Source organism: Rhea americana, unplaced genomic scaffold (genome assembly GCF_003343005.1).
Source record: "Rhea americana isolate MKP2758 unplaced genomic scaffold, rheAme1 scaffold_61, whole genome shotgun sequence".
NCBI classification, from domain to species: domain Eukaryota; kingdom Metazoa; phylum Chordata; class Aves; order Rheiformes; family Rheidae; genus Rhea; species Rhea americana.
In genome coordinates this window covers 3438958-3465725 of record NW_028186768.1, presented here as the reverse complement: position 1 = coordinate 3465725, position 26768 = coordinate 3438958, and the positions used below count along the sequence as shown (strand labels likewise).

General features: G+C 41.7%; 1 protein-coding gene across 4 annotated transcripts in view; it reads left to right on the top strand.

Moving 5' to 3' along the window:
- The window catches only part of CACNA1B (calcium voltage-gated channel subunit alpha1 B), a 306930-nt gene that overhangs the window by 155333 nt on the left and 124829 nt on the right, over positions 1 to 26768 (top strand). For 3 of the 4 annotated variants that reach the window (XM_085320125.1, XM_085320123.1, XM_085320127.1), the window contains exons 8-13: positions 317 to 432; positions 8347 to 8403; positions 9148 to 9222; positions 11213 to 11302; positions 15742 to 15951; positions 24343 to 24455. In XM_085320125.1, the coding sequence (XP_085176251.1) occupies positions 317 to 432; positions 8347 to 8403; positions 9148 to 9222; positions 11213 to 11302; positions 15742 to 15951; positions 24343 to 24455 (661 nt within the window). The remainder of the gene's footprint in view (positions 1 to 316; positions 433 to 8346; positions 8404 to 9147; positions 9223 to 11212; positions 11303 to 15741; positions 15952 to 24342; positions 24456 to 26768) is intronic. The other variant, XM_085320126.1, reaches the window with a different exon arrangement.

Genomic DNA, 26768 nt, shown 5'->3' with positions numbered 1-26768 from the left:
TGGATGGGAGCACCTGGTTGTGCGTCAGGATCTCATGGTACTCAGTGTTGTATGGCCACAGAACAAAAGCAGCGTGTGTACACGTGGCAGTCTGTAATCCTCTTTCAAGAGGAGAGATACAGAGAAACAGATGGGGTGGAATAAAAGAAACAGTTTGTTGGACAATAATACGTAGTGTGCTATGTAATGCTTTCTGCTCACTGCTGGTGTTATCAGCTTCAGAGCTTCATGAATATAATCTGATGGACAAAAGAGGAGCTGCCTGTTTTCCCTGACCTTTTGTGATGTGTGCTTTCTCTTTTTTCTCTCTCCATAGTGAATTTGCCAAAGAACGAGAGAGGGTAGAAAATCGCCGAGCTTTCCTGAAACTCCGTAGACAACAGCAAATTGAACGAGAACTGAATGGATACTTGGAGTGGATCTTCAAAGCAGGTAAGGAGAGAGATCRGATGTTGTTTCAGTGAATTTTGTGGCATGGACAGTCTAGTGTTGCTAGAGAACTATGGCCGCAGAATTAGTTCTCAAGGTTGTGGACCATCAAGTTAACCTAGGAGTAAATAGAGASCAGCCAGCACTTGTTATTTCTGTTGGGTTCTTTTCTGAGTAGTCATACTGAAGTTGTTATAGAAGGTCTCTGGTTAAGCAAAAATGAAGGAGCTGGGTCAACTTTCTTTATTGCTGGATCGAAGTARTTGTCTTAATACAGCATAACACAAAAAGTGATAGACTGTTCCCCACAGYCTTCACGATGGGGAAACTGTTCCTTCATATGAGTCATTTATTTTTTATTTACTTTACACAGCTGTTTTATAAGCCTCTCTTAGTACTGTTGGTAAATTACACTGGAGTGTTATTCTTATGAGCTGCAGAGATCACTTTCATGAAACTTGCCTTGGCAGATATTAACATTGCTTTGTAATTATTGTACCTGAATATTGCAGTTTATTGCAAACCGTAATCAACTTTAACAAACACCCAAATGCACTTATTTAACCAAAATAGCATGTTTTTCTTTTCCTTTTTAACTGACAACAAATATTATTGATAACCTTTCTGGATTATAGAGTAGCTGGACTATACTGGCATAACCATACTTCATTAACATCAAGAAAACKTCTGTTGCCAGCTTGCTTCCTTGCTTGCATTTCTGCAGAACTAAARTGTCTGAGTAGCATGAAAATGCCTTTGAAATAGTTGTGTTGGGAAAAAGAAGGAGTAGTTTCAGAAATAGATTTTCAGGTGCCTACGTCGGGAGGTCAGCCCCATCCTTGCCATTTACAAATAGGGAAACTGAGGTCCAGAGGTATACAGTGACTCGCCTATATCAGCCAACAGACCAGTGGTGGAGCCGTGACTCTATGGTGCCTCTCCTCAGCTGTGAGCTGGTATGATACTGAAAAGGCCTTTCATCATTCCTGGTTTTCTATACTGATCTAGAAGTCCGAYGTGATAAAATGTGCCTGTACAAGAAAGTAATCGTGTGCTCACASCAACTAATTGCCGTGCACTCCATGGGCAAAAACATCCTGTTACCTTCCTACAAATAGGCATCTCTCTGCCTGGAGTTACAGCTTCCAATGTCCACTTAATATACACAGCCTGTGTGCCAGTATTTGGAGTAAGACTTTCACATGGCTCCTGCTGCTTTTCTGTTTTCTCCTTTGAAGTGCTCTGCTCCTCTGTCCACCTGGGTGTGAGGCTCTGTCCTTCTGCATATTCCCCTGTGAATGCTGAAGACAGGACTGCAGTAGCCTCATCAGGTGATAGTGATCCGGACATGAGTTTTGACAATGTGGCCAGAGAGGAAAAAGGCTGAAGCACTGAAATGTAAAATAGGAAGAAATAGTAGCAGTTTACATGATGGCTTGAGCCCATTCTTCCCAACAGCACTGTACAAAGTGACAATTGAGTGCCAACTGTATTGACAGACTTTTATTCATTGTGACTATTCAACAGCAACTGCTCTCAATTAGGTAACCACACTTTATCTCCCTTTAATTCTGTGGTTCTGCAGAATTCAAGAAAAGAACCATTCACTTTCCTTTCCTTTTATAATTTGTCTTCTAATTTGTTTACAGCTTTTGGGCTTCCTCAAATTCAAATTAATTAATGGCTTATCCAGCAGCTGGAGCAGAGAAAGYGTTGGTTGTGCATTGGCTCTACTGCAATCTTGCTTTAAAGGCTCCTGTGATTTCTCAGTCTCTGAATCTCAGTTTCCCCATTGGTAAAACAAAGATGAGAACTTCCTTGCAGGAAYGTAGGTTGCTTTGTATCATTTTGATGACTTCTGCTGAGAAGAGCTATGCAGAGGCCATTAGCTGAACTTGTCTGAAAGTTGAGGTGAAGAAGTTATAAAACATGCAGATAACCGTCTTTCTGTACAAACTTTGTGTTACTGTTCGAATGGTTGGCTATTTTATTTGCCCATCTTTCCATTTTATCTAGTGAAATAGGATCCATAAGGGTATACAGAACAGGAAAGTGTATGCAAAATGGTTGGATCAGAGAATAATAAAAACATCCCATAAAGGCATTGGTGAAATACAGTAGGAATGTAACAAAAGGMTTCCTTGTACAGATAAATAATGATAATAACAAAAATCACTTAGCAAATTTAGTAAATCTTTAAAGGCAGCACGAAGACTAGCTAAAACTGAGAAATCAAGAGTTTAGAACTTAGGCAATGAAATGTGGGACTGTGCAAGTAAGGGGTATTTGCCATTTTGTTTTATGGGGCCAGGATTTCAATCATGATTATGGTGGATCACGTGAATTTCCAAACTAAATCATGCCAGTCTATCTTGCCCAGTAACATGTGGGGTGATGGCCAAAGCAAACTGCTTGGGGGGAGGGAGAGAAACAGCCAGAGCTGGTGTCCACGGASAGTCCAGCTTATATAGAAATCTCTTGCAACAGCTTCAGTCAGTGAGATGATCCTTGCTGGATGCATAAAAGCAAAGAGCAAAAGCTTTTGGTATTACATTCTAATGCAACTCTGGAGATTGTTGTTACTCATGGAGAAATTGTTTTGAAAACCTTTTACCATCCTTAACTTCAGTCCTGTAGCAAGGAGCTCTACATATGAACAGTTCATTTGATTATAAAAAAAGCATATATTTTCTTTCCTTAATTTTAAATATATTGCCTTTCTGCTCGATTGAGTCTGTCCCTATGCTGTCATCATGGGAGATATCAGGAAGAATGTTTGGTATTTCTTTTTATTACCTCTCTGTTGCTGCTACTAYGTGTTTCATCATATTTTCCCCTCTGAAGAGTTCAGACCCAATCTTTTCAATCCCTTCTCTTCTGATAGACGCCTCTCCACATTTCTGATATTTATAGTACCCATCTCTGAGCATTTTGTTTGTTCATTTTTTCTCATGCATTTTTGATGCAAGGTAAGACTGGAGTGCTACATTCCAGTGATTCATAAAGTGGCATTTTAATACTTAATCTAGTTCTTTTTGCTGTATAATATTTTACATATTCTGAGTAGCTGCTGGAGCTGGAAAGGAGATTTCCTTGTTCTCAGTAATGCTCAAGTTTATACGTCAAGGGCTGTAACCAATTTAGAAGTAGGTACAGTACTTGAATAACTAAAATTATTCCTTCGTCTGTACACAACCTCCCATTTCTCAACAATGATCTTAATTTAGCATTGTGCTCATCATTTATTGACCGCTTTTGAGTGCCTTTAAAATTTCTGACAGCCTTCTGTATTTGTAACCTGACTAATGTTATATTATCTCTAGCTCTACATATTGCATCAAACAGATGCTTCCGATAAGATTTGGGGGTTGTCCTTTATTAACCTTTTTCCCATACTGAAGCTGTAGACTGTGTAGTCCTCAAAATGAAAACAATGGGTCCTTGTTTTCTCTCTTTCAAGTGCTGTCTGACTCAAGCATGTTCCAAACCTGGACTAATGACTGGTCRTATAGACATTTGTACTTTAAGAATGAAACTTCTGAAATAGCCTGGCCCTTGAGTAACTGACTTAAATTTTTCCTGTATTCTAGTAGTACTATTAATTTTTTTACAGTGGCAAAATAAGTCTGTGAAATTGAAGAAAGTACCAATAAAAAGTGATTGTGAACTTTTCAAGGACATGCGTTGGTACACCAAAACGATTTTGGTGCCAATTCACTGTTGATAAATCACCAGAAATGCAGCCATGGTTGATACAGAAGCCAGTGTAGTTAAGGCTGYTTTAAATGTGGATTGCTGAACATAGTTAGAGATGTATTTGGTTGAGACAGGATAAAAATAGATGTTTTAAACCATGACATCCTTAATATGAGACTATGTGTGCGAGTTGCTCTTAATACAGGAAGCCTTAATTAAAAGAGCGCTTAACAAATGCCTGTTTAAAGAAGGCTTGGGAGAGAAAAAGAAAATGATAATGCAGAGAACGTGCTGAGGTGCTGTATTTAGATGTGCATAACTTAAAAGAAAAAAGAACCCACTGCCCAGCCAATTTCCTTAAAGGTTGWGTTGACCTTCTTTCTTGAAATAGGAGGCCAGGTTTGAAGTTTCTACTTTTACCTATTTCTCTGGTGCGTGATTTCTAGGTTTTTTTTGGCTGAAGCTGAAGAACAAAGACATAGGCTATCCAGGAGTGTTTCAACATTTTCAAAGGCAATTTCATGTAAAAGTCCCATATGAGCTTTTCTTGAGGCCAAGTATGAGCATGGGAAATTGCAGCCCAGTGGAGCCTTTTTGAGGCTGTCATGAACAGCAGGAGCAGAAGAGAGAGGCTGAGAACACCCCAGGGCCCTAAATGCTGAAGTCTGGGATGCAGGTGAGACTCACGAACGGAACAGCTGAGAAAGGAGGGAAGATGGCAGTGGCCCTGGTAATGCCCACCAGATCTGAGGGAGCTGCAGGGGGATACGAAAATGTAAAGAACAGATTTGGCAGATGTGCATCAGAGAGCCTCCACGTATGCAAGCAAGTTCTAGAAGTGAAAAAGAAGGAAGCAAGCTGGCAGGGGAGGCTGAATTCTGTTCTGATGGTTGTGTAAGTCTGGAGGTGTCTTAAGCTCAGTAAGAGTTACAGCAGTATAAAACCAGTATGAGTTTCAGGTCAGAAGTAAGGGTTGAATCCTATGATTTTCTGCGTCTCGCAGGATGTAGGCCAGTAATTCATACAGCAATTTCCACATCAAGATCGTAAACACTAGCTGTATATACTGTTTAGAAACAGATTGTATGTATCATTTAGAAACAGACCTGTAATCTTAACTTGGATGTCACAGAATGAAGAAGTCAATATAATGAACTCTATCGACTGTTTGTTTCAATAAACTCCTTAAAAGGACCAACTGCTCCCACCGCTAAAATGCAGCAGATATGGATGCAAAAGGCAATGCTTTGCRCTGTGTCATTCCTTTAGGCACGAGACAATAGCTTTCTTACCAAATGCCACTTTTTCAGTTCAACCAATATCAAATTAAGATCAGCAAACCCGGTGCTGTTCCACCTGCTGTGTGCCGAGACAGGGTTTGCTTTTTACTTTTGTGTTTTCTTTTGGCTCTGTGCAGAGGCAACAGCAAGTTAATTGTAAATTGTGCCTTTTAGAAGAATTAAAAAGTGGCGAAGCCAAGCAGTGTAATTCATGCAAGTGATTTTGCCACCACTGCTTTCTTCATTAAACTCCTCAAAACTGTAGCAACTATTAGGCTGTCATGCTACATCTCTAAAGGAGAGACAAGAACCAGAAGGTCTCTGCACAGAATAAAGCGCTTATAAGCCCACAAATATTCTTTTGAAGATGTTTCTCTTATCTTACAGGGACATGCATCATTTTGGAAACACTTTTGCTCAGAGAATGAAAGTCTTTCAGTTCACAATTAATCAAATTGTGTGCATTTTAATTTTTTCCAGGTCCATCTCTTTCACACAGCACTGATTCTGAGCATTTTTTTTCCTAGAGTAAGCAGTCTTGGGGATGTGTGTTTAACTTCTCTCTTCCAGCTCACTTTAGCATGAATGCCATTCCCTGACACATCAAAGCTTTATGAACCTCAGATTTCAGCTTTCTGTCATGCAAATGCAAAGCAGCAAGCCCTGGATATGGCTGGGAAAAGACGGCTGTACCAGTGAGAAGGGCCAACAGTGTGCCTGGGATGGCAAGAGGGGATAATTACTAGAGAGACAAAACAGTCTCCTGAGAGAATGTGATGGAGTCTTCTAGTGGATGCATTTATATTTGCTTTTTCTATTTGGCGTTTCTGAGACTTTAACAGTTAATTTCAAGTTGTTTGTTTGTCTTTTTAATTCCTATTGCCTTTTAAATGTGAGTTATTTGCTTTAAYGTGGTCTTCTTTTGAGCACACCATGTGCTGTATCCTTGTGTTAGAGAGAAAGAAGTGACACTATGTTTGTCTGAGGCTTTGCCTCTTTTGTTCAGCTTCCCAGCTCTTCMGAATAAGGCTGCCTTTATTTCCAGTCCTGTAACAACAATTAATCTTAGTGCCAAGACACTTGTCAGTCACTCGAATATCCTAGTGAAGCCTCTAGGAGAGGCCCCTCCACCTTCATTCCAAGGCTAGAGGTTGCTGATCTGATACTGTCTTTGTCAAGTGTTTGTTCTMATGCAGAAGTCCTGTTATCTGGAGACTGTTCAAGGCTCCTAACTATCATCTTCCAGTCTCTATGCTTCAGTGATCATAAAGACAGTGCAACTTTTGATCCTCTGCTTAGAATGTTGTATGTTAAAAAAAACCCAAAATAACAAAAACAAACAAACAAAAAAACAGAAAACAAAAAACAAAAACCCAAAAAACAGCTCCTAGCAATGGTGCAATTCTGTTCTGCTGAGTGGTAATTTTAGGAGAATTTAAAACCCATATAAAACCCCATTAGGATAGATGTCCTTTGGTTTCCCAGAGGGTATTAGGTCAATGGGAATGACAGTCCAAGGAGAGAAGAGGAGAGTTAGACTTGAAAGAACTGCRTAAGTGAGGCTTAATTTTGCTTCCTTTAAGTTTACAGTAAGACTGAGCCCTAGTTGAGGTATTTGGTGGGGCGAGGAGGTTTTGTTTGGGCATTGACTCTGGRCCCTGAGTTCTGGAGTGAAAGCTCAGCTGGTTTGCAGAGTTGTCTCGAAAGAGCGTATATGTTGTAGGTGAAGATATGCTGATATCAAATTGCCCCACCTTATAAGTTATGATGTCCTATGGATATTTTATCATTCTGATTTTTGCAACCTCAGTATGGCTAAATTCTTGTCAGTCCAGCCATAGAGATGCATGTGATGCTGGAACGTCGGGTGGTATCACAGCATTGCAAGTCACASTGGTCGTGTGTTTATACAGTTCACAGTCCCCAGAGGTGATCTGGAGACATGGGACTATTCTTCACCTGCTGCCCAAAGGCTGGCAAAAAGCCATGACAAATTATTACAGGAACATGCAAAACACAAGGCCACTCAGAGGAAAAGAAGAGTTGCTTTTCCTACTCAGTCAATGATCTTTGAAAGGGATAGGTACATTGCTTTTGTTCCTGTGCCAAGAATCAAGAGGAGAACTCAGCTTCAAGGGGTAGGTATTGTTTTTTTTTTTTTTCCAATGCTGTCTGAATTCTTGTTCTACAAGAAAGTGTAAGTTCCTATTTTTGAGATGAGGTATACAAAGATGGAAAATGAATGGTGGCTGTCTCACATGCTTTGCATGATTTGAACTGTGGTGGCCTGAAATTCCCCCCAGAAGGAACTTTGCCATGGATTTTATTTGCAGTAAGATTTTGGCCCATTGGCTATCTGGTGATATTTTGTCACCTGTGATGTGGCATGATGGACATGCAACAGCCAGTCCTTGCTTATTTTATCCTGTGTGGTGAGATACAGATCCATTTTCTAGGCTAAATCTTTTTAGTTCATTGACTGAAACAGAAAAGTTTTAACTGAACTACAGCATCTTTAACTCCTCAAGCAATATCTCCAGCATGGCTGGGCAGGAGGCCCAAGTCCTCTGCTGATCTARGATCTCACTTTGGTCTGAAGAAAGGTTCTTGATCTCCAGAAATTCCTGGTAGGTGATWGCTGAGGGAAGAAACTGGAGGGGATGGTTCATTGTGAAGAGGGAAATCATAGAGGATGTGTGCTACAGTCCTCCAGTGGTTTGACCAGCCTCCTTCCCTAGTGTGAGAGGAGCACATGATAAGAAACACGATTCTCTGAACTTCCTCTTCCTCCACTGTGGAGGGTCAGTGCAACTGGGTKATACAACAGGAAAAGGTTGGTGGCATCAGGAGCAAATATTTGCCTGCTGCATCCAATCTTGCTGGGTTTAGAACAGGAATATGGCAAACTCAAAGTTGAACCTTGCTGTTTTTCCTTTTACAGAAGAGGTGATGCTGGCAGAAGAAGACAAGAATGCGGAAGAGAAGTCTCCTCTGGATGGTAGGTTGTTTTACTCTGCAGTTGTCCTGTGGTCCATGAAAGGTTTACATGTTGTATACTGACCTGGTTTTCCGTTGTAACCAAGAGGGTGTGAGGAACCTGCTCTTGCATGCGCTTGGAATAAGTTGGGCTAAAGAGTCCCTTCTCTTGGATCAGGTCTTCTTGAGATGATAGGTGGATATGARCAGTTATGAGAGACATTGTTTTGGGATGGGGATCTGCCCTGGGGGTCTACTAGAGTCCTTACGCTGTSAGTGGGAGTACACTCTGATTGAGGCACCCGCCAGCCTCTACCTCGCAGAGGCGGTTGTGTCTGTTCACAGGCTGTGGAGGGGATAGTCCTCAGTGGATGCCAGGAGAGAAATTCATGGACAGTGAGAAGGCAGGGCTCTAAATCAAGGTTTCCAAATGGATTTGACTGAGAGACAAAGAGACTAAGACCCCTGTTACTTGTAAGCAGTAAGACATAACAGGGTGTGGTGATCCTGTTTTACGCCGTGTGACCCTAGCGTTCCAGGATGGCTGGAGGTGCTAAGCTTTCTGAGGCAGGTGCCGGGAGAACATGGAGACTGTTCTCCCTGCGCCTCAAGACTGCTGAGCTCTTAGGATGTGACAGTCAGTCAAAGTTCAGTTAAAGATTCTTCCCTCTCCCTTTTCTGACCATCTTTCGTCCTTCCATGTCTCCTCCTTTCCCCTCCCCTCCCTTTCCCTCCTCTTTTTTTTTCTCCTCCCATTCACTGTCAGGGAGGGCCGCCTCGGAAGGGCCGATTCAACAAGGCACGGCACCGGCAGAGACTAGCAGCGGCAGCAGCTACAACAGTGAGTGGATTGCAAATCAACAAGGGGCCAGGCGACCCAGTGGGGCACTGATGCTCCCTCGCGCCCCAAGGGCCTAGGTCACTAGTGACTCTTCCGTGGTCTTGCTGTGAGCTCGGTGCCTCCTGGTGCGTCTGTACACCCCTTAGCGTGGCCACTGGCCTGCCTTGGCCAGGCTGGTGACCTGCACTCGGGAAGCAATCAGGGATGGACGAGCTGGGGGCTACAGAAGGTCAGGACTGAGGTGCGCTTGGCAAATCTTTGTGTGCCTATGTGTGTGTGCGTGTTTGTGTTTGCATGTGTGATGGGGGAAGTTTTGTCTGGCATGTGGATGTAGCCAGGGCTTTTAGTCTGTAAGTGAAATGAATATCTGGAGGACTAGTTTGAAAAGCCTCGTAGYGTAAGCAAGCTAGAGGTGGGTATAGGCCATGGAATGAAGACTCAGGTATACCAAGGCTGCATCTATACCAGTGAGCTAAACAAGCCTYGTGGTGTTCCTAGTCTTGAGGCTGACTGGCATGGAGCAGCCCACATCACTGCTAGTAAACTGTCTTGGTCTCCAAAACAATGGGGGTGTTGCATCCAGAGTGCCTGTAGAGATTGGCCCTTGCACACACTAATTGCTAAACTACATCCAGGAGTTTTGCAGGGAGAAGGTAAAGGAGAAAGTGCTCAATTCAACCCAGGGAGTGTTGTAAAACTTTACTATTGGATACTATCAGAGTTGTTTGTGTCCCAGTGCTTGGGATGGTCCTGGACATGCTGGAATTTACTAGGACAGATGCAGCCTCATGGACCCCAAAGTTGCTATTGGTAGGACTGAGGATTCAGCCTACTGTTGGGTGGGGAAGAGAAGAACAAAGGAGGTTATTTGCAAAAATTGGTTCCAGACCTCGGGTTCAAAGTGTCCTTTTCTGTCTGAGCTTGGAGGCCTCTGAACCTGGATGATATGGTGGGTGTTTCCTTAAAGTGATATAAGCAATTAAGCCTGCTACAGATGCTGAGGAAGTGCAGCTGTTTCTCTGAAGGTAGGGAAATTTGTGTTAGGATGAGGGGATTCCCTCACAGGTACTTAAACTCAAGTTAGTTGCTACAGAGTGAATGGATTCGCTGTGTGTGCCTACTGGACAGCATGTATCACCACACCATGGGGTGTCTTACTGCTGATAGCAAATGGTGCTTAGCTACTGTATGTTTTTAAGCTGTCACAAAACTGTATCAACATATTTTTTTCTGATAGTTCTCAAGATTCGCAGGTAGGTGGTCGTGGGCACAGAGTCTGCACTGTTCCTGGCGTCACCCCTTCTGCACCCTGGGCAAAGCAGCGCAAACCTCTCTGAGCCTTAGGGTGCAATTTACTTTCCCTGTCTAGGAAAATGATGTAGTGATGTTTGCCTTCCCTACAAAAGATGCTGTTGGACAAAGTGTGTTTTCAAAGAGCTATGACATCCCCAGAGGGAAGGAATTGTACAGTGGGTGCTATTAAGAATGCATTTGGTGATTTGTAGGGGTTGCCTTTGACATAGCATTTTTGCTGCTTAAGGGTGATGTGGTAAACTGTATTGGAACACAGTAAATGCTGATTTCTTAATGGTGCACCCTGTAAACTGCATTAATGTTCTTAATGGATAGTAGCACTCGTGTCATAACTCACTGGGGTTCAGAATCACTCAGTGACCCTGCCCAGGGCTCTCTTCTGTGCTACAGCAATTCCCCCACCTTCATCCATCTGTTGGGATGAAGTGTAAGTGCACAGAATTCTGCCTGGCAACCCTTCAGGATCCAGAAGGTTAAATTAAAAATGACTCTGGCATAGAAGCACGTAGAGGCCCTGCAAGGTTGTAGACTGACTGATTTGCTACAGCTTACCCTTGTATGGCAGCTTCAGGCAGCATTGGAAGGTAAATGCTGACCCTGGAGAGTAAAGTGGTGGTGGGGAGAGCGAATCCACTCTGAATGTTCACAAGGTGTTTTCTCTTTAATTTGAACACAGTGTTGAAAAGAGCTGCAATAAAGAAGAGCAAAAATGACCTGATTCATGCTGAAGAAGGTGAGGACCATTTCACAGACATTTGCTCTGTTGGTGAGTACTGGCTTTGCATTCCCCTAGGTTTAGATCTCCAGCTAAATGTGTTCATGTTCTGTTTCCTCTGAGTCCTCATCTGCTCCAGAAGCTGCAGTTTCTGGCCCAGAGCAAGTTCATCAGGTGCTTTCTCCTAGGCTTCTGCAAGGGAGCCGGAAGCAACTCCATTGCAAGGAGAATTATTACTGGTCTTGCAGCCGCAGTTGACTTCCCAGTGCAAGTGGCATCATGGCTTCTCTCCCTCCTTCACACTGTCCACCTCAGCTATTGCATGTCGCACCATTTAAGAGAGCCCTTCCAAAACGCTTGGAGAATCTTGCACTGTGTTGGATATGCTGTGATTCTGCTTGGAATAAGCTCGTTTATGCTAATGAAACCCAAATATGTCAAATGATACCACTAAGAGTCATCTGTTGTGGGGAGTAGAGGAAGTGGACAGACATTTAGTCACATCTGTCACTAGTGCACGGTGTACAGTTTGGCAGACTTTGTTGAGTGAGTGRTTGTTGGGAAATCCTGGGCAGCAGTTCTGTGCTAATTCTCTAATGCTTGGCTTAGAAGAAGGTCTTATTACCATTCTCCACATTTTTAAAGACAGATATGAAGATGAACACTTGTATGCATGTTCTTACCTGCGTATCTCCGATGCTGAGTGCGTGTGGTTCCTGGTGTGAATTCGGTATCTTCCCCTCTGGAGAATATGTTTGTGTCAGGCTGAAGAGGTTCTACTTGTTCTGCAGTTAGCAGAGAGCCAGTTCCCTCCTGAAACATTACTAGGTAGAGCAATGGGATGAATCTGGGGGTTGCAAGGGGAGACAGGCTCTCCAGGTACAAAACATCCTGTCTAAGACTTCAGACCTAAGTGGAAGAAAAGCCTATCCAGTCACAGGTTTTTACTTGCTAGCTGGGGGCACATCTTCTTAATTGCTTTTCAGTTAATTATTTTTCTTATTCTTGTCCCTGTGGCAGAAATTTTGTTTGAGTCTGTATTTTGTTTTGCTGCTGAAGCAGCAGATGTTCTCATTTAGCTTCCAAAGAAATGTCTTGGCACCCCAGTAACTATGAAGCAGCAAGTCCTGGGTATGTAAGGGTAGCAGCACAAACAGTACATTTGAGAGTATATGTCCATATATGCAAGCATGACTGCCTCAAATGGTCTTTGAAATTTGGCATTTAACCTTTTAAGGGATTACAATTGCTGCTGCTGGATTTTTTTTCCCCTTTAAATGAAGATCTGATCAAGGGAAATGAAGTTTGCTCGTCATGTTAATGATACCACCTCCTGTTGTTGAATTGCCACAGCCCCCCCAGGCTATGAGCAGGTTGCAGATTTTGTGGCTAAACTGCTGAGACTTCTATGAGAGATTTGTTGGTGGAAGGGAGAAATTACAGCAGCCCTGTGTATTTTTGTTTTGTCTTGTTTTTACCTGAGGAGCAGAGGTCACTGCACATAAAACAAGAAATGGTCATCTTTGCAACATGTCCTTATGGCTGCAATAATTATGAGATACTTGCATTCGCTACAAGTTCCTCCAGGCTCTGGGTACCCACGCCACACAAACAGATCTTCAGACCCGGTATTTCAGGTGGCAGTGGATGATGGAGCATCTGGACTCATGGATAATCTGATGCAGAGCTGGGAACTGTCTTGGGAGCATATGGCAGGGAAAATAACAGCAGTGCTTTCCACCTTCTGCGTGTGGTTCATGCACTTGGGAAAAATGTTTTTGATTATGCTACACAGAAAATGGCAGAAAAGAAGAAATTAATACAGCAGATACTTCTGCAGGCTCCTGAAAAGACTGAAATTCTGCATAACATAAACAATTGGATCATATTGGCAATTATACATAAAGAATATGTTTTTGAGAAAAGATTTTTTTTGGATGGTTTCCTTGCGCTGTAATGTCTTGCTGATAGGAGCACAAGGACTGTGGAAGAACTAACAGTATAATTACTGAGTGCAGACTAAAGATGCAGACAGAGTGGTAGATACTTTGACAGGTCTCTTGCTGGCTGTTGCCTGAATACGTTGCTCTTTAATTCAAACACAAGTACCTCAATGAGCCTTATAATTGCATTATAAAGCTCTATAGTGGTAAACACTTCCCACAGTGTTCTCCGGAATTATTCTTAAATTTTATTCTTTTCTACCTTCCCAGCTCTCAGCCTCTTTTCTGCACTAATAAGCCAGCAGCAGTAGATGCTGGCTCCTTTTGGCTTACCACCCTCCACATTGTACCAGACATTGGGTTATGACTTCTCAATGTCGGACTCCCCAGCGTCTGCTACAGTTTTCAAAAAAGAGCAAAATTCTCTTCTGTGAACTGCCCTGCAAATCTTTTTTTTTTTTTTTTTTTTTTTTTTTTTTTTTTTTTTTCTGAGTTAAACCCTGTTGTCTTTTATACCAGGGTATACCCAAACCAACTGTTTTCTCCAGTACAGGTAACTCAAATTTAGACCAGTTTAAATAATTACAGAATGTGGCCTGCTGTTGTTCTTTCCTTGAAGATCAGTAGAGCGACTAGCTAGGGGGCATAAGGGCAGCAGACTATACCCATGCATGTTTGAGTATGGAATTGGCTTGAATTTCTGAGAGGGCTGTACCTGCTGAACGGTATTATGATGCTGCTGCTGCCTATATCTTAAGCTCTCATTAATTTTGTTGCCTTCAAGCAATAGATGAGCATTGCCTTTTTTCTTTTTCTTTTTTAACTGCCAAAGGAAAGATTATCAAACTAATAGAACATCAARCTTTTTGGCAAGGAGTTGTTCAATGCCTGGCCAGGGCCAGCTCTGCACTTGGAGTGCTGTCACACAGCCAATAGAAGGTCAGGCATGTGAGATGAAGCACAGAGCTTCCTGTTGTGGAGATGTGTGCAGCACACTCCTGTATGTAGTTGTGAGACTTGGAGAATCCACTGGTGTCATGTCTGGATACTTCATCCATTCTGTGTATACTGTGTTTGATGTTAATTGCAAGATGAAACAACAAGGTGAGATTCCCACCCCTTCTATGCTTGGAAGTGTTGAAACGTAAGGGAATGTACTCAAAAATTCAGCTGCCACATCAAGACCATTGTGTTTGTATAACTCACTTGGACATCTTCAAGCACAAACCATGCAAGTCACCTGTTCTCACGGTGCTCAGACCAAACTTGTACAGTGTGTGTCCTGGTCAACCCTACCTGCTAGGAAGTACTACATGATGGATAGGGAAGGGYAAGAATAAATTAGCTTACCACAAGCCGTCTTGAAACAAGGCTCGGTAGCAATCTCTGAGGGATGCCAGCACAGTACGAAACAGGTAGCGGACAGTCTGCAGCAACCAGGATTTGCGCTGCTTGCAACAGTGTTTGCAGCTGATACAAAGGTGCTCCAACTGATGAGTGTATTTATTACTAATGTGGGATGATTTCTCCTGCCTCAGCACTGGCTGGTRATTGCCTTTTCATCATTCTTTTCAACAGTGCCTGCTACCTCAGGAGGAGAGCTTACTGTAGAAACCATTTCTTCTATCAGTTCCCAGTTGTTAAAACATTTGATGCTGTTCCAGGGTTTCAGACTAGACTTGAAATGTAGCTGGTAGAGGCAGAATTGGTACAAATGAATAGCTGTGCCCCAAATCTGATGGACAAAAGCAGATGAAGCCCCATTAGGTGAAGATGCAGGAAGTGGAAGAGTAAAATAAGGAGACTTCTCTCCTTTCAATAGTAAAAGGGCTGGATCTCTGCCTAGTACCAGAGTRGGGGAGGCAGGGGCTAGTTTTACTGTTGCCACTCAGCTCCCTGAGAGTGTAGTCCCTGAAATTCAAGAGGAAACCCAGAGCTCTTCCYCTCTGGTTAGATAATGCTAAGATAGTGGAGTTGTGTCTGTCTCCTCTCCAAAGTACTAACGAGCTGTTCCCCTTGCTCTGGGCAGAGAGTGGTGGGGAGCTGAGAAAAACTCATGTGCGTTTTTGCTCCCAGTGTCTCTGGACAATAGGAAGGGATTTCACTAGCCCCTGTGCTGTGTGTTGACTTGAGGTGCTCCTGAGCAGCACAGTATTTCATGTGACTGTCTGGGCATGTGGCATAGCTGGCTGGGGTCTCACCATGCTCTCTACCATGGGAGGAAAAACCTCTGGGCTGTTGGTTTCTGTCACTCTAGTCAACCAGGAGCTCAAAGTTTATGAGTCATAGTCGCACTCAAGGGGTTAGAAGCCCAGTTTCTTTTGATGGCAGAGCTGGACGTAAATTCATAAAGTTTAAAATCCTAGCCTTCATCCCTCATGATGTCTTTGCAAGCAAAATCTCCTGGTTCAACTCTCTGTGTGATGAGCTTTCTACTCAGATACGCGTCTGGACTGGGAGAGAGCTTTTATGCCTGTGAACCACCTCCTCCTTTTCATCCCCTTAGATGTGGCATGGTGATGGTTCTTTCTGTCCCTCAATGCCTAGGGTCTCCTTTCGCCCGTGCCAGTTTGAAGAGCGGGAAGAACGAGAGCTCCTCCTACTTCCGGAGAAAAGAGAAAATGTTCCGATTCTTCATTCGGCGCATGGTGAAAGCTCAGAGCTTCTACTGGATTGTGCTCTGTGTGGTTGCCCTCAACACGCTCTGTGTTGCCATGGTGCACTACGATCAGCCGGAGAAGCTCACCACTGCTTTATGTGAGTACCGAGGACTGTACCTTCTTCTCAGGAAGCCTAGTGTTTTTGACAATTCTATCATATCCTCATCAGTTCACAGCCTGAGGTCTATTTTTGCAGCTTCCTGTGGCTCACTCATGAGAGTTGCAAATGCATTAATGAGGAGTTCTAGTAACTCAAGATTGAGTCATGTCTTTCAGAAAAAACGCACTGGGACATGATACTGATTTGAGATGACGTAGGAATGTGATCTTAGACTTACCTGGAACTTCAGGTTTGAGCGTATGTAGATGTTGTAACACCACAGGAGGATTTGTTACATAGCAGGTGCTATAAAAGAAGGGAGAAGAAATATGCACTGTGGTAAATGCGGGTTTCTCCACCTGTCTGATTAGCAGCTGTCCAGGGAACTGCAGAGTTCATGCTACTTTGCAGCTGATCTGCATCCTTGGATGGTTTGTGTTGTGGAAATACATAAATCTCTGCCAGCACCACTGACACTGTAATGATAGCATGTGCCTTGGCCAGTGTTACTCGGTAGAAAAACAGCGTATGATGTTTACGGAATCATAAAATAATTCACTACACTTTTAGCAATTATTGTCATGCTCTTTAAAAGGTTGTRCTTTTACAGAAACCCTTTTTTGATAACTATATCTTCCATAATAATGATGCGTGATCAGATGGGATAAATGTCATGATGCTCTTCTGTGAAAATTTGTGCAGTACTGATAGAGGTAATACCATACAGCAGATTATATTGTACTTGTGCAAAAGCTTTATTTTAGCTTGGTATCTGCAGTGACCTATCAGGTTAGGCTTCAGATAAGTGCTTTTGAGGTATGATTTTTGTTTTGTTTTTTAATTGCATCCTGTTTTGTCCTATAATGAATAGTCAATGGACACAGCCTTTTGTGGTTAGATCTTGCTTTGAGGCGGCAGCCCTGCTTGTGAGGTCTTCCTTTAAAAAAAGGTAGAGAGGAAGTATAAAGTTTTTTTTTTTTTTTTTTTTTTTTTTTTTTTTTTAATTATTTCAGTGAAGGTTTTAGTCTATGCCTCCCAGAGCTGAAAAAATGGAAGTTTGTATAAACTGAGAATATGGTGACGCTGAAAGTGGGACATAGCAGTTTTTTCCTTTTAAAGGAAAGGAAGGGAAGGGTTGGAGAGTTTGTTTCTGGAAGAAAGAGCTACTGTACTGGCCACCTCCGAACCTGCAGAATGGTTGGCCTAGATCCTAACAGGATCAAATCTTTTGTCCAGCCCTTGATGTTCAGATGTGGCTAATTCAGAATTTGTCAGGCAAAGCTTCCAAATCAAAAGAAGAATAGAAAAGACCCAAAATGTTTCAAGCTGCCTGACTTAAAAACTGTGGCTTAGGTCCTTAAAGATACTAAACTACCTAACTTTCATTCATTTTTATATAGATTAGATGCTTAAATATTTCTAGCTTGAGACACTCAGGTCTTACCTTATTATAAAGAAGAAAACTTTTGAAGTACCTTTTTTTTTTTTTTTTTTTTTCATAGACCTAAAAGGTTAAGGCTACTAACAACTCTGACTTCAAAATTCTTCTTGTTAATGTTTGCTGAAATATTTAATACCACCAGGTAACCAGAGCTATAGTGAGAGATGCATAAGAAGGAGATAAATTCCTTTCAACTCTGTTTTTCCTGCAAGATTTAGGTTGAAAAGGAAGACAGACCACACAGAAAAATCAGTCTTGCTTATTCATTTCCTAAATTAAATAGAGGAAATAATAAGCTAGATTGGCAGAATAATTAGAAGTTTGAGGCTTAGGATTTCCTCTTGAATTAGGACTAAATGTCTGGGAAAAAAAAAAACACTTTTAAGCCTTTCAACTCAAAGAAGACTTCAAATTTCCAAACTCAGTTTTGGGAACACCTTATGGAGTTACTTTCCTAAGAGAACATTAAGAAATCTGTAAGTCAGCAATATTGCTTTCAATGTTCGTATGAGAGTTGGAAGGAGTATTTTAATTAATTAGAATTAAAAGCACATCTCTGAGTGGGAAATGTATCTAGAATGGAGGTGATAAATTATGCTCCCAACCTGCCTCAGCTGAGGACAAGAATAGGAAAGGCTGAATTTGTATTGTGTCATTGAACCATGTGTTCTTGCGAGTTAAATATTCAGTATTTTCCCAGATGGCCACTTTCTTTCTGTGTGTCTCCYATTTGTCCTGTTCTGCCCTGTACGTAGCTTTCCCTCATTGCATTGCCATTCTCTATGAGACTTTAGTAAAGTCTTTGCCAGTGAGGAAACAACTGGGGAGGCATTTCACAAATTAATCCGTGAGGTTCAGTGAAAGAAATATAGTAGATACAGGTATGTACTACTGGAAACAACACTGTTAAGTGCTATGAGGTGACACAGACAAAAAAACTGAGTCACCTTCTTTAAGACTAGAAGCAGAAGTGCCATGGGTTCATATTGGGGAGGATTATCTGCAGTCAGTTTATAGCATAATAAAATGGAAATGCTGAGAAGATACCTATTTAACATCATTTTTTAGAACAAAGAACTACTTAAAAAAATAAAGTCAACTGAAATGGTTTGCAAGTTCAACATCTTAAATTACAGGTGTCCCACACCTCCAAATCCTCCCAACCTTTTAACATGACAAGCTGTAATATATGTATTTAGACCTGTCTTTTCATTGGTAATGTCCTAAAGGTTGCTGATCATCTTCCTGGGGTAAGTCTCAAGGTGAAATCTTTCCGACTAGTCTGAAGTTTGTGACTGAATGCAGGGACTATTTTATGCCTTAAGATATGTGGGCCTACGTGTCAATTAATGATTATGTTGTTATTGTCATTACATTCAGGCTGGATTTGGTCCCTCTCACTCCTGCATATACTGAACTGCAACCAGCCTCATAATCCCTGCATCAAACACATTTGTGAACAAGCCCATTTGTGGGATTGCCCTCAAGCAGTGCCCCTTGAAAGTCCTGTTCTGTCCAGGATTCATTCACAAATCCATTGGATATAGGGAGAACAAGATACTATTAAATTAGGGGATTTTAAACAGCTTCTGGAAATTCTTGGCAAAATTTTTAGGAGTAGGAGTGAGAGACTTTAAAAATGACTTTAAAGTTAATCTGTGATGAGTGAACTTAAAGGAGCAGGACTTGGCTGGTCTGAAGTAGAGCAAGAGAGATGCAGCTGATTCTAATTATGTTGTTACATGGAGGGTGCTTATAATTGAACTAGTGAGGAGGTTTGTGAACTATAGCAGCGGGAGAGAGAGGAGTGGAGTAAAGTCTGGGAGGATCCACTAAACCCTGAAACTGTACCCAGRCACCTCTAATTCAATTATACCTGTCCCTCTGGGGAAACATTTAATTACATTAAAAATTAATTTTACTTAAAGAATGGCTAGTAAAAACCTATGGGCCTTCATTGATTTATTTTACTTTCCTCTTTTTGTTTAATCTTCTGTTGTTCAATTGTTCTGATTAGCTTTCCCTGCTTGATATTTCACTTTTGTGCAACTGCTTTGAAAAACRAATTGTAGGAGCTTTAGAAAGTGGCTTGGAATTTGTTTAGTTTCACTGAAACACCTGTGTTTCACCCTGATGAGAAATTCTTTGAATTCTCAGGATATGGTGAATAGCAGCCCCATAGTCATCCCCAAATTAGACTGGAGATCTAATTCTCCTTCTCTGTACAGAAAGGACTCCAGTGCCACACTACAATAGGAGCATTCTCACGCTGCACTTCAGTACCTGGCATGTTCTGTTCTCCAAAGCATGGACCTTTGGTTAAATAAGTTGTAGTTCCCAATAGAGTGTATCTTTCATACAGCCACCTCTATGATCACCATTAATTTGCATTAACTTCCACCTTTGCTAATATTCTCAGAAAGAAAAAGTTTCTATCAGAAGACAGCCCAATACTCTAGCATAGAAAAGCATCACTGAGGTCCTGTGACAGAAAAGATGCATCTTCAACAGTGAGGATAGCAAACCAATGAGGCCAGTTATCTGGGCGTGGAGTGGAGCTGCAACGTTAAGGGGTTTTTCAGTCAAGACTGCCTTTTTATAATATATGCTATAGTTTGAGCAAAAGTTTTAAGTGTGATGTAGAAGCAACCAAATGTATTTCTACACCATGGGCCTTGCAAGAAGCTAGTGGAGGAGAACAGTTGATCTCCTCCATTCTGACCACAGCAAAAGCTATGAAAAATGGATGCGAAGGAAGGGGTACTGGAACTGGAGTACGCTGTTCCCTTGCTTCCCAGGGCAAGCGTGTGCTGAGAAGATTTTATGATCTGATGAGAAAGTGTTTCACTTGCGAGGAAGGAGCCCTCTTGTCAGGCTTCCCCTTTCTTATGGCTGGCCTCACTGAAGAGGTTCTCCAGCTTAACTTACTTCTGAAATTGTACCCATCTAAAAACATGATCTAAAATGTCTCCTTACTGATAAAKGCAACATTTGAAAACAATATTTTAGCCATTATAGTCTAAGAACTKTTCCCCAGTGTGCTACACTATGCTGAACCATGTGTTTTATGCGATTAGACCTTTTTGATGATACTATGTTTGCCTTTGAAGTAGATAGCCAGCTCCCTCTGGATTTAAATATACAGCATTTGCAACTGAGATGCAAAGGCTTTCTGAAACARTCGTATTTATGTCTGCTGAACATTTCATGTCTACTTTGTCAGAGAGGAGGAAGGTACAGTTCGCTGAGGTTCTTCTCCTGGTTTAAGTTTAATGTACAAGAAGGAAGAGGAAAGGAAACTGGAGCAATAGGCTCAGCACCTGCCCCTAATGGCATCAGACTTGCAGACAGTGCAGAAATGGAATTAATCTGTTGGTGATTGACAAAAAAGAGACACTGCCTATCTATTTCAAACGTATGGGGCAAAAAGATAACACCATGGCCTTTGCCAATAGCACAAATTTTAAATTAAATTAGAGTATTTGTATCAAACTTTTTTTTCCTTAAATCACATTACAAAATGCTTCTGTTTAAGGCAGATTAAATTACATGTGGGGTCTGAATACCACGAGGTCCAAACAACAAAATTACATTTTCAATTACATGGGCAGCGCCATGTCCGAAGAAATCACATTTCTGATCCATCAGCTGGAGAAACTGATTCACTCTGAGTCAATTCCTTCTGCCTAATGAGTCCAGCATGTTCATATTTTCCTTGCACCCTTGCCTCCTTCCCTTATCCTCCTAGTGCTGTGATTTGTAGCACCTGGTATCTGCTGAGATATAGCTATTGCTGCTTGTTTTGAATTCTGTTTTAGATGAGAGTCATCAGCTATGAAAGGAYGTGTTGGGTTCTTCTTTCAAGGGCAGCAGAAGAAAGTTCTACTTCTCTCATGTTTTAGGTGTCTTTGCTCTGCTTCTCCATGAAATATTGCTTCATTCATTTTTACTTAGAGAGTAAAAATGCATATTTTTTCTCCTAGCATATTCTGTTTTCCTGTGCATGCTTGCAGGGCATGTCTGTTCAATGATGAAGCATTGGACTAGGTGATACCTGTTTTTTTGTTTACGCTTGATGGATGCCTATGCAAATTAACCCTTGTTTCTTTCCTCCATATGAAATGATGGCATAGTCCACTGAGATCTATAGAGGAAAATTGCAATAGGAAAACTATCTAGTATTTTCATTATACCATGAAAGAATCCTGCATGTACCTGAAATGTGACTCTTCAAGGTGAGTCTAGCAGCCTGAAAAGAGGAAGAAAATCTCCCTGCTAGATTGGAGGCTGTACAAGGTTTTCTGTGGGCCTGATCTACAACCCCTCCGTGCAAGTTTTGTCTGCCAGTTAAGCAAGGGCACCAGTTTGAAAGCACTGATTTCATGTCAATCTTTCTGACAGAATAGGAGGACTTTGCATTGAAGTCATGCCAGTTAGTGCCATCAGTCTTGCTGAACTCTGCTGAGCATGAAACCGAAGATGGGAGCAGTAACTTCCCAGCAAGGGAGCAGCTCCTGTCAGCAGAAATGCTGGAGCAAGTTTTCCCTCTGGGCTAATGAGTGCAATAGGTGACAACCACAGCAGAAATTCTTCTTCTATACCCAGAGAAGATGCATCTGCTCTATTAGGGCAATTTTGCATTCTGTTTGTACTATTTCCAAAATATATAGGGTACAGCAGGGAGGTTCAGGATCTGGCCCGTAAGCTGTGGTCTAGACTTCTGATTTATATGGCCAGCTATTGATAATTAATAACCTTAACTTTCTTGCTGCTTGGCAATTGCAATGTGTGCAAGAAAACTCAGTATCATTGAACATGTGTGTGAGTTTTGGGTTTTTTTTTAAATATATTCTTACAGTATCTGGCTTGTCAGATGTTGTATTTTATGCCTGACGTTGTTTTGTCTGGCCCAGTTCTTACACCTTCTGCATTTGTATAGTTGGATGTATTGCCAGTGTAACTGTGGATTCTTTTCTACTCTGAGATCAAGTGTGTTGGACACAACTGTTTGCTCACTGAGCTGCTACATGAAGCCAGGAATGAGAGAAAAGTTGTAGGATGGTGCAGTTACGAACAAATTTCTCCCCAGCACATTCCAGGCTCAAAGGGAGAAGGAGATGCTCTACTCCTTCATGTGACCATGTCTGTTCTGAGTGCTGAGACCAGCGGATGGAGCCTACCTCTTGGTATAAAAAAGGCTGAGAAGTTTGCAGGCCTCATGTTTTGTCATCTTGTTTCTGAATTGTGMACGCTTTTACTGTTGGTAGTTTCCTTTAATTATGTTGCTGTTAGACTCTTCTATTTTCAAGGAGACTAGGTTATGTGGTGCAATGAAYACCCTCCTGGTATTTCCTCACCTATTGCATATCTGGCAGAAGTGTCTTTGTAGGCTTCCCATTGGAGGGTTAATAAAATCTTTCTCATTTAGCTAATGCTTCCTGAATTTCAGTTAACATCGTGTACACAATGTTTCACGACCGTCTTTCATTTAAAATTTAGAATCCCTTTTCTTTTTTTGATAATTGAAACCATATTTTTTCATGCAATTTCAGAAGACAAGCATCAATGTGAGATGGTTGTGGGCCAAATGGGATCACTCAATATCAATGTGCAAGACAAAGAACTGAGTAAAAGCTATGTAATTTGAAAGAGCCTCATTCCCTCCCTTGTCTTTCCCCACAGTTACTAGCTAAATCCACATGTTTCAGAAGGCATACAAAACACCTAGGAATTCAGATTATCTAGTTCAGATTTTCCTTGTTGCAACTTGTATCTGTTGACCCTTGTCTGTCAGCATGGCAGCAAGTTTGGTACTATCTTCTCTACAGCCTTCCATCCGATAGCTGAAGCCAGCAGTAAGATGCACCCTTGGCCTTCCCTTCTGAAGACTGGACTCATCCTGCTCCCTTGGCCTCCCCTTCTATGTAGGGTCCTGCAACCATAAAACTTAAGTTACAGATGTAGTCTTTCCAAAAGCATCTGGCTTGCTACGGTAACTGGGAGCCTTACTGTACCATGTTAATGTGAATCTATGCCCTTAGAAGCTTGATTCTTTTTCTCATCTTTTCCCCAGGGGAAGAGTTTTGTCTTGTGTTACTTGGTTAGTTTTGGTGGTGGGTTTTTTTTTACCCTTTTTGTGTTTGGTTTTAATATTCCATTGTTTCTGTGCTGCTTGTTGGCCTCCAGATCTAACTTGCTGGACCTAAAATGCCAAAGACTGTGACTTCTATAACTTTGAGTCCAGAAAGCTTGATATAGAAATTGAAAGCTATGGCTATGCTCTTTCTACCCTTTGTTTCACCACAGGTGATAAATTTTCCCATCAAAAGCTTCCCAGACTCCTTTGCTTGTGATAYATGAAGCAGAAGGAACTGAACTTGCTCTTCCATAATTATATGATTATGCAGGCATAATAAAAATAAATGTGGCTCTGTGTTTACACAGTAGMCTCAACACTTCTGAGTCTGAGCTCACAGAGGGAGAAATTTTGTTGGATGAGAAGGTATTTTTACCATGAGAGAATGTTACRAAAACATACACATTACTTCCAAACATGCTTCTCTCATGTAGGTACAGAAGTCTCATAAACATACATTTGCAAAACATTATCTGTGCAATTAAATTACACCTTCAGGATTATTAGCCCCAGAAATTTCTTTTCAAACTCTTTTTCAAAGAGGCTGAAAATATTATTTAATGCTCATGTACCAACCTTCCCACAACAGGCATGAAGCGTGGCCTTCACAGGCCTTGAAGGCTGAATACAGCTCATGTGCATATAGAAATAATCGTGTGAAACTGTCCTCAGGGTCTCGTTTGCTATTGCAAAGAGATTTTCCTCTGGCAGGAGGCAGTCTGTATTGTGAAGAAGTAGGACTGTTCTCTGCATGAAGAGATCTGCCTACCAAGGTCTTGCAAGCTAATTTAATCTCTTTTCTGATTCCTAGATTTTGCAGAGTTTGTTTTTCTGGGTCTGTTCCTTACTGAGATGTCTTTGAAGATGTATGGACTGGGGCCAAGAAATTACTTCCATTCTTCATTCAACTGTTTTGACTTTGGGGTGAGTAGGCATCAGCTGAGTGGATGAAGTGCTCGGTTGCCCCATTACTGAATGGGGTTCAGTGTTGAAGGGTGAGTATGGGAATGCATGGGAAATGGCRTTGCAAGTGTGTTTCCCAGGGAGCWGTCGTCGTATAAATTAGCTGCAACAAAATACATTAAGCTTCCCCTACCTATCATTTTTTCTTGAAGAAATGACAGGCAGGATTTTCATTTCTTCGGTGAGTTACAGGGTGTTCAGAACATCAGCACTGGAAAATGCTCTGATTGCTATTAGATTATCTCTCTCGTTTAAATGAGGTGACTGAAAGAGAAAAAAACCCACACATCTTACTGCTCTTTTTCCCCATCATGCATTTAATGGCTTTCCCTCAAGATACATAGCCAGCACTTTTCAGACATGACTTCCCAGAAGTAGAAGCCTAAACACATAATTAGGTGACATAAAGGCTGTAACTCAGATCCTTTTATTCTAAAGGTACAGGTTCTCTCTTTTGAGCTAAAACAATAGCTATAAAGTTTGACTAGAACAGGGCCCATTTTGATTCCATCTAATAACAAATGTTGTATATAGATGTTAATTTATCCATTAAAAGCTATTACGCTATACTCTTTCCTCAGAGATGTTAATTCAGCTTTTCTTATCTTTAGTGTGGACTGTACACTGGATCCCAGAGCAGGCCTCAGGCTTTAAAGTCTCATTTCTTTAACTAAAGCAGTTGTGAAGCTTGTGATGCCACCATGSCAATGAGCAGGGAAAAACAGTAAGGTTCATTGGATCCTTCCTCCAGACTTTCTCTCCAAGGTAGATTCAGTTTGTTGTTTCTAATCTTTATGTGCTAAGATGCTGAGAGTGATCCTCTTCCCCCATGGGGTTAAAATCACTGCTTCAGCACTGCTCCCATATGGTGAGAGGAGCTATTTTTATCTTTGGTAAGTGACCACTTCTAAATCCAAGACTACAGCTAGAGCTAACGTCTCTTTTTTGGCAGCGTCAGCAGGAAATCTCAGAGCTGGGGAGCTCTGAGATTAAACCAGCCACTGCAAAAGTCACCAGTGTCCAACAGACGGAGGTACTGTGGCAGGCTGCCTCAAGCGTGCGGCATCTCTGCTATGTAGGACCTTCCTCTCTSTGGCTCCTGTTGCAGCCAGTCGTGACTCAAAGCATCGAATAGCATTTTGACATTCTTTCAGGCTACGTAGCCTGAAGGATAGTATGTAGTCTCTACATTTCATGAGAGGAGGCCAGAGCACGGATAATTAGTAGTGCAGTATTGTATCTCCATTTCTTCATTCCCTGAACATAAGACAACTGGATATCTTGACATTTAGTGTTGAGGCCTAATCTAAGAGCCAGAGAGGCTTCCCTCAGCTAAAGGCAGTCAACCCATGGCAAGGTGCAACTGTACTGGTAGGAATGGATGTCCTGCAAACACTGGGATGAAAAGTGTGCCCACAGCATATAAGGGGGCTGACACCCAGCTTTCACTGAATTCAGCATGTGCTTAAAAACTCCAGCTTTGGACCCAGATCTGTGTGCTGGGTAAAAGACATTAGGCAGCCATGCAATATTGTCTAATTTTAGCTTTTTAAGGCATCGTTGCCTTGTTTGCGTTGTCTAGTGACTGATGCTAGACTGATGTCCTTCCATTATRGATTAGGTATGATCTGATATGCAGTACAGCCAACTTTCTCCCATGCTGGCTGCTAATTTCTCTGTGTTCTTGTATGACAAATGCTCCTTCCACAACAAGAAGAACTTGTACCAGGCAGTCAGGGACTGATGATTTAGGAACTTTGCATTAAGCAYGAAATAAATCTACCAGGTATTTCTGTCCTCTGTCATGCTATGGTGAGCACAGCTTTGGCAATGAGCTTGGCAGAGTGTGTTTCCCAGGAGGCAAGGCTGGATCTGTTGATCTGTTTCTAATTCTTCCTCTTCTAAATAATCCATTAGGATCCTACTTCCATCTGTGTTTTTTCCTCCTCACCCACCTTCCAACACTCTGTATTAATTCAGCTTTTCACCCCCACTGGAACACTACACAGTTCTGTAGTCAGTTTAGTTTGACAAACCATCAAGATGAAATGGTTCAAACGCAAAGAGAAAAGCCACGAAACAGAGYGACATCAGTCTAGGGAGGAATAGTCCGTTGGGGTCTTATGGGGAACAATTCCCAAGAGGTTATGTTGAAATGCCAAGAAAAGTAATTAACAGTGTAAAATATGGAGGGCCTGAGGAAAGGTTTTTGTTGATTCATGAGGGATTCCTCAGAGTGATATGCTGTGGAGAGAAGTTTTAGTTTCTTCTTTT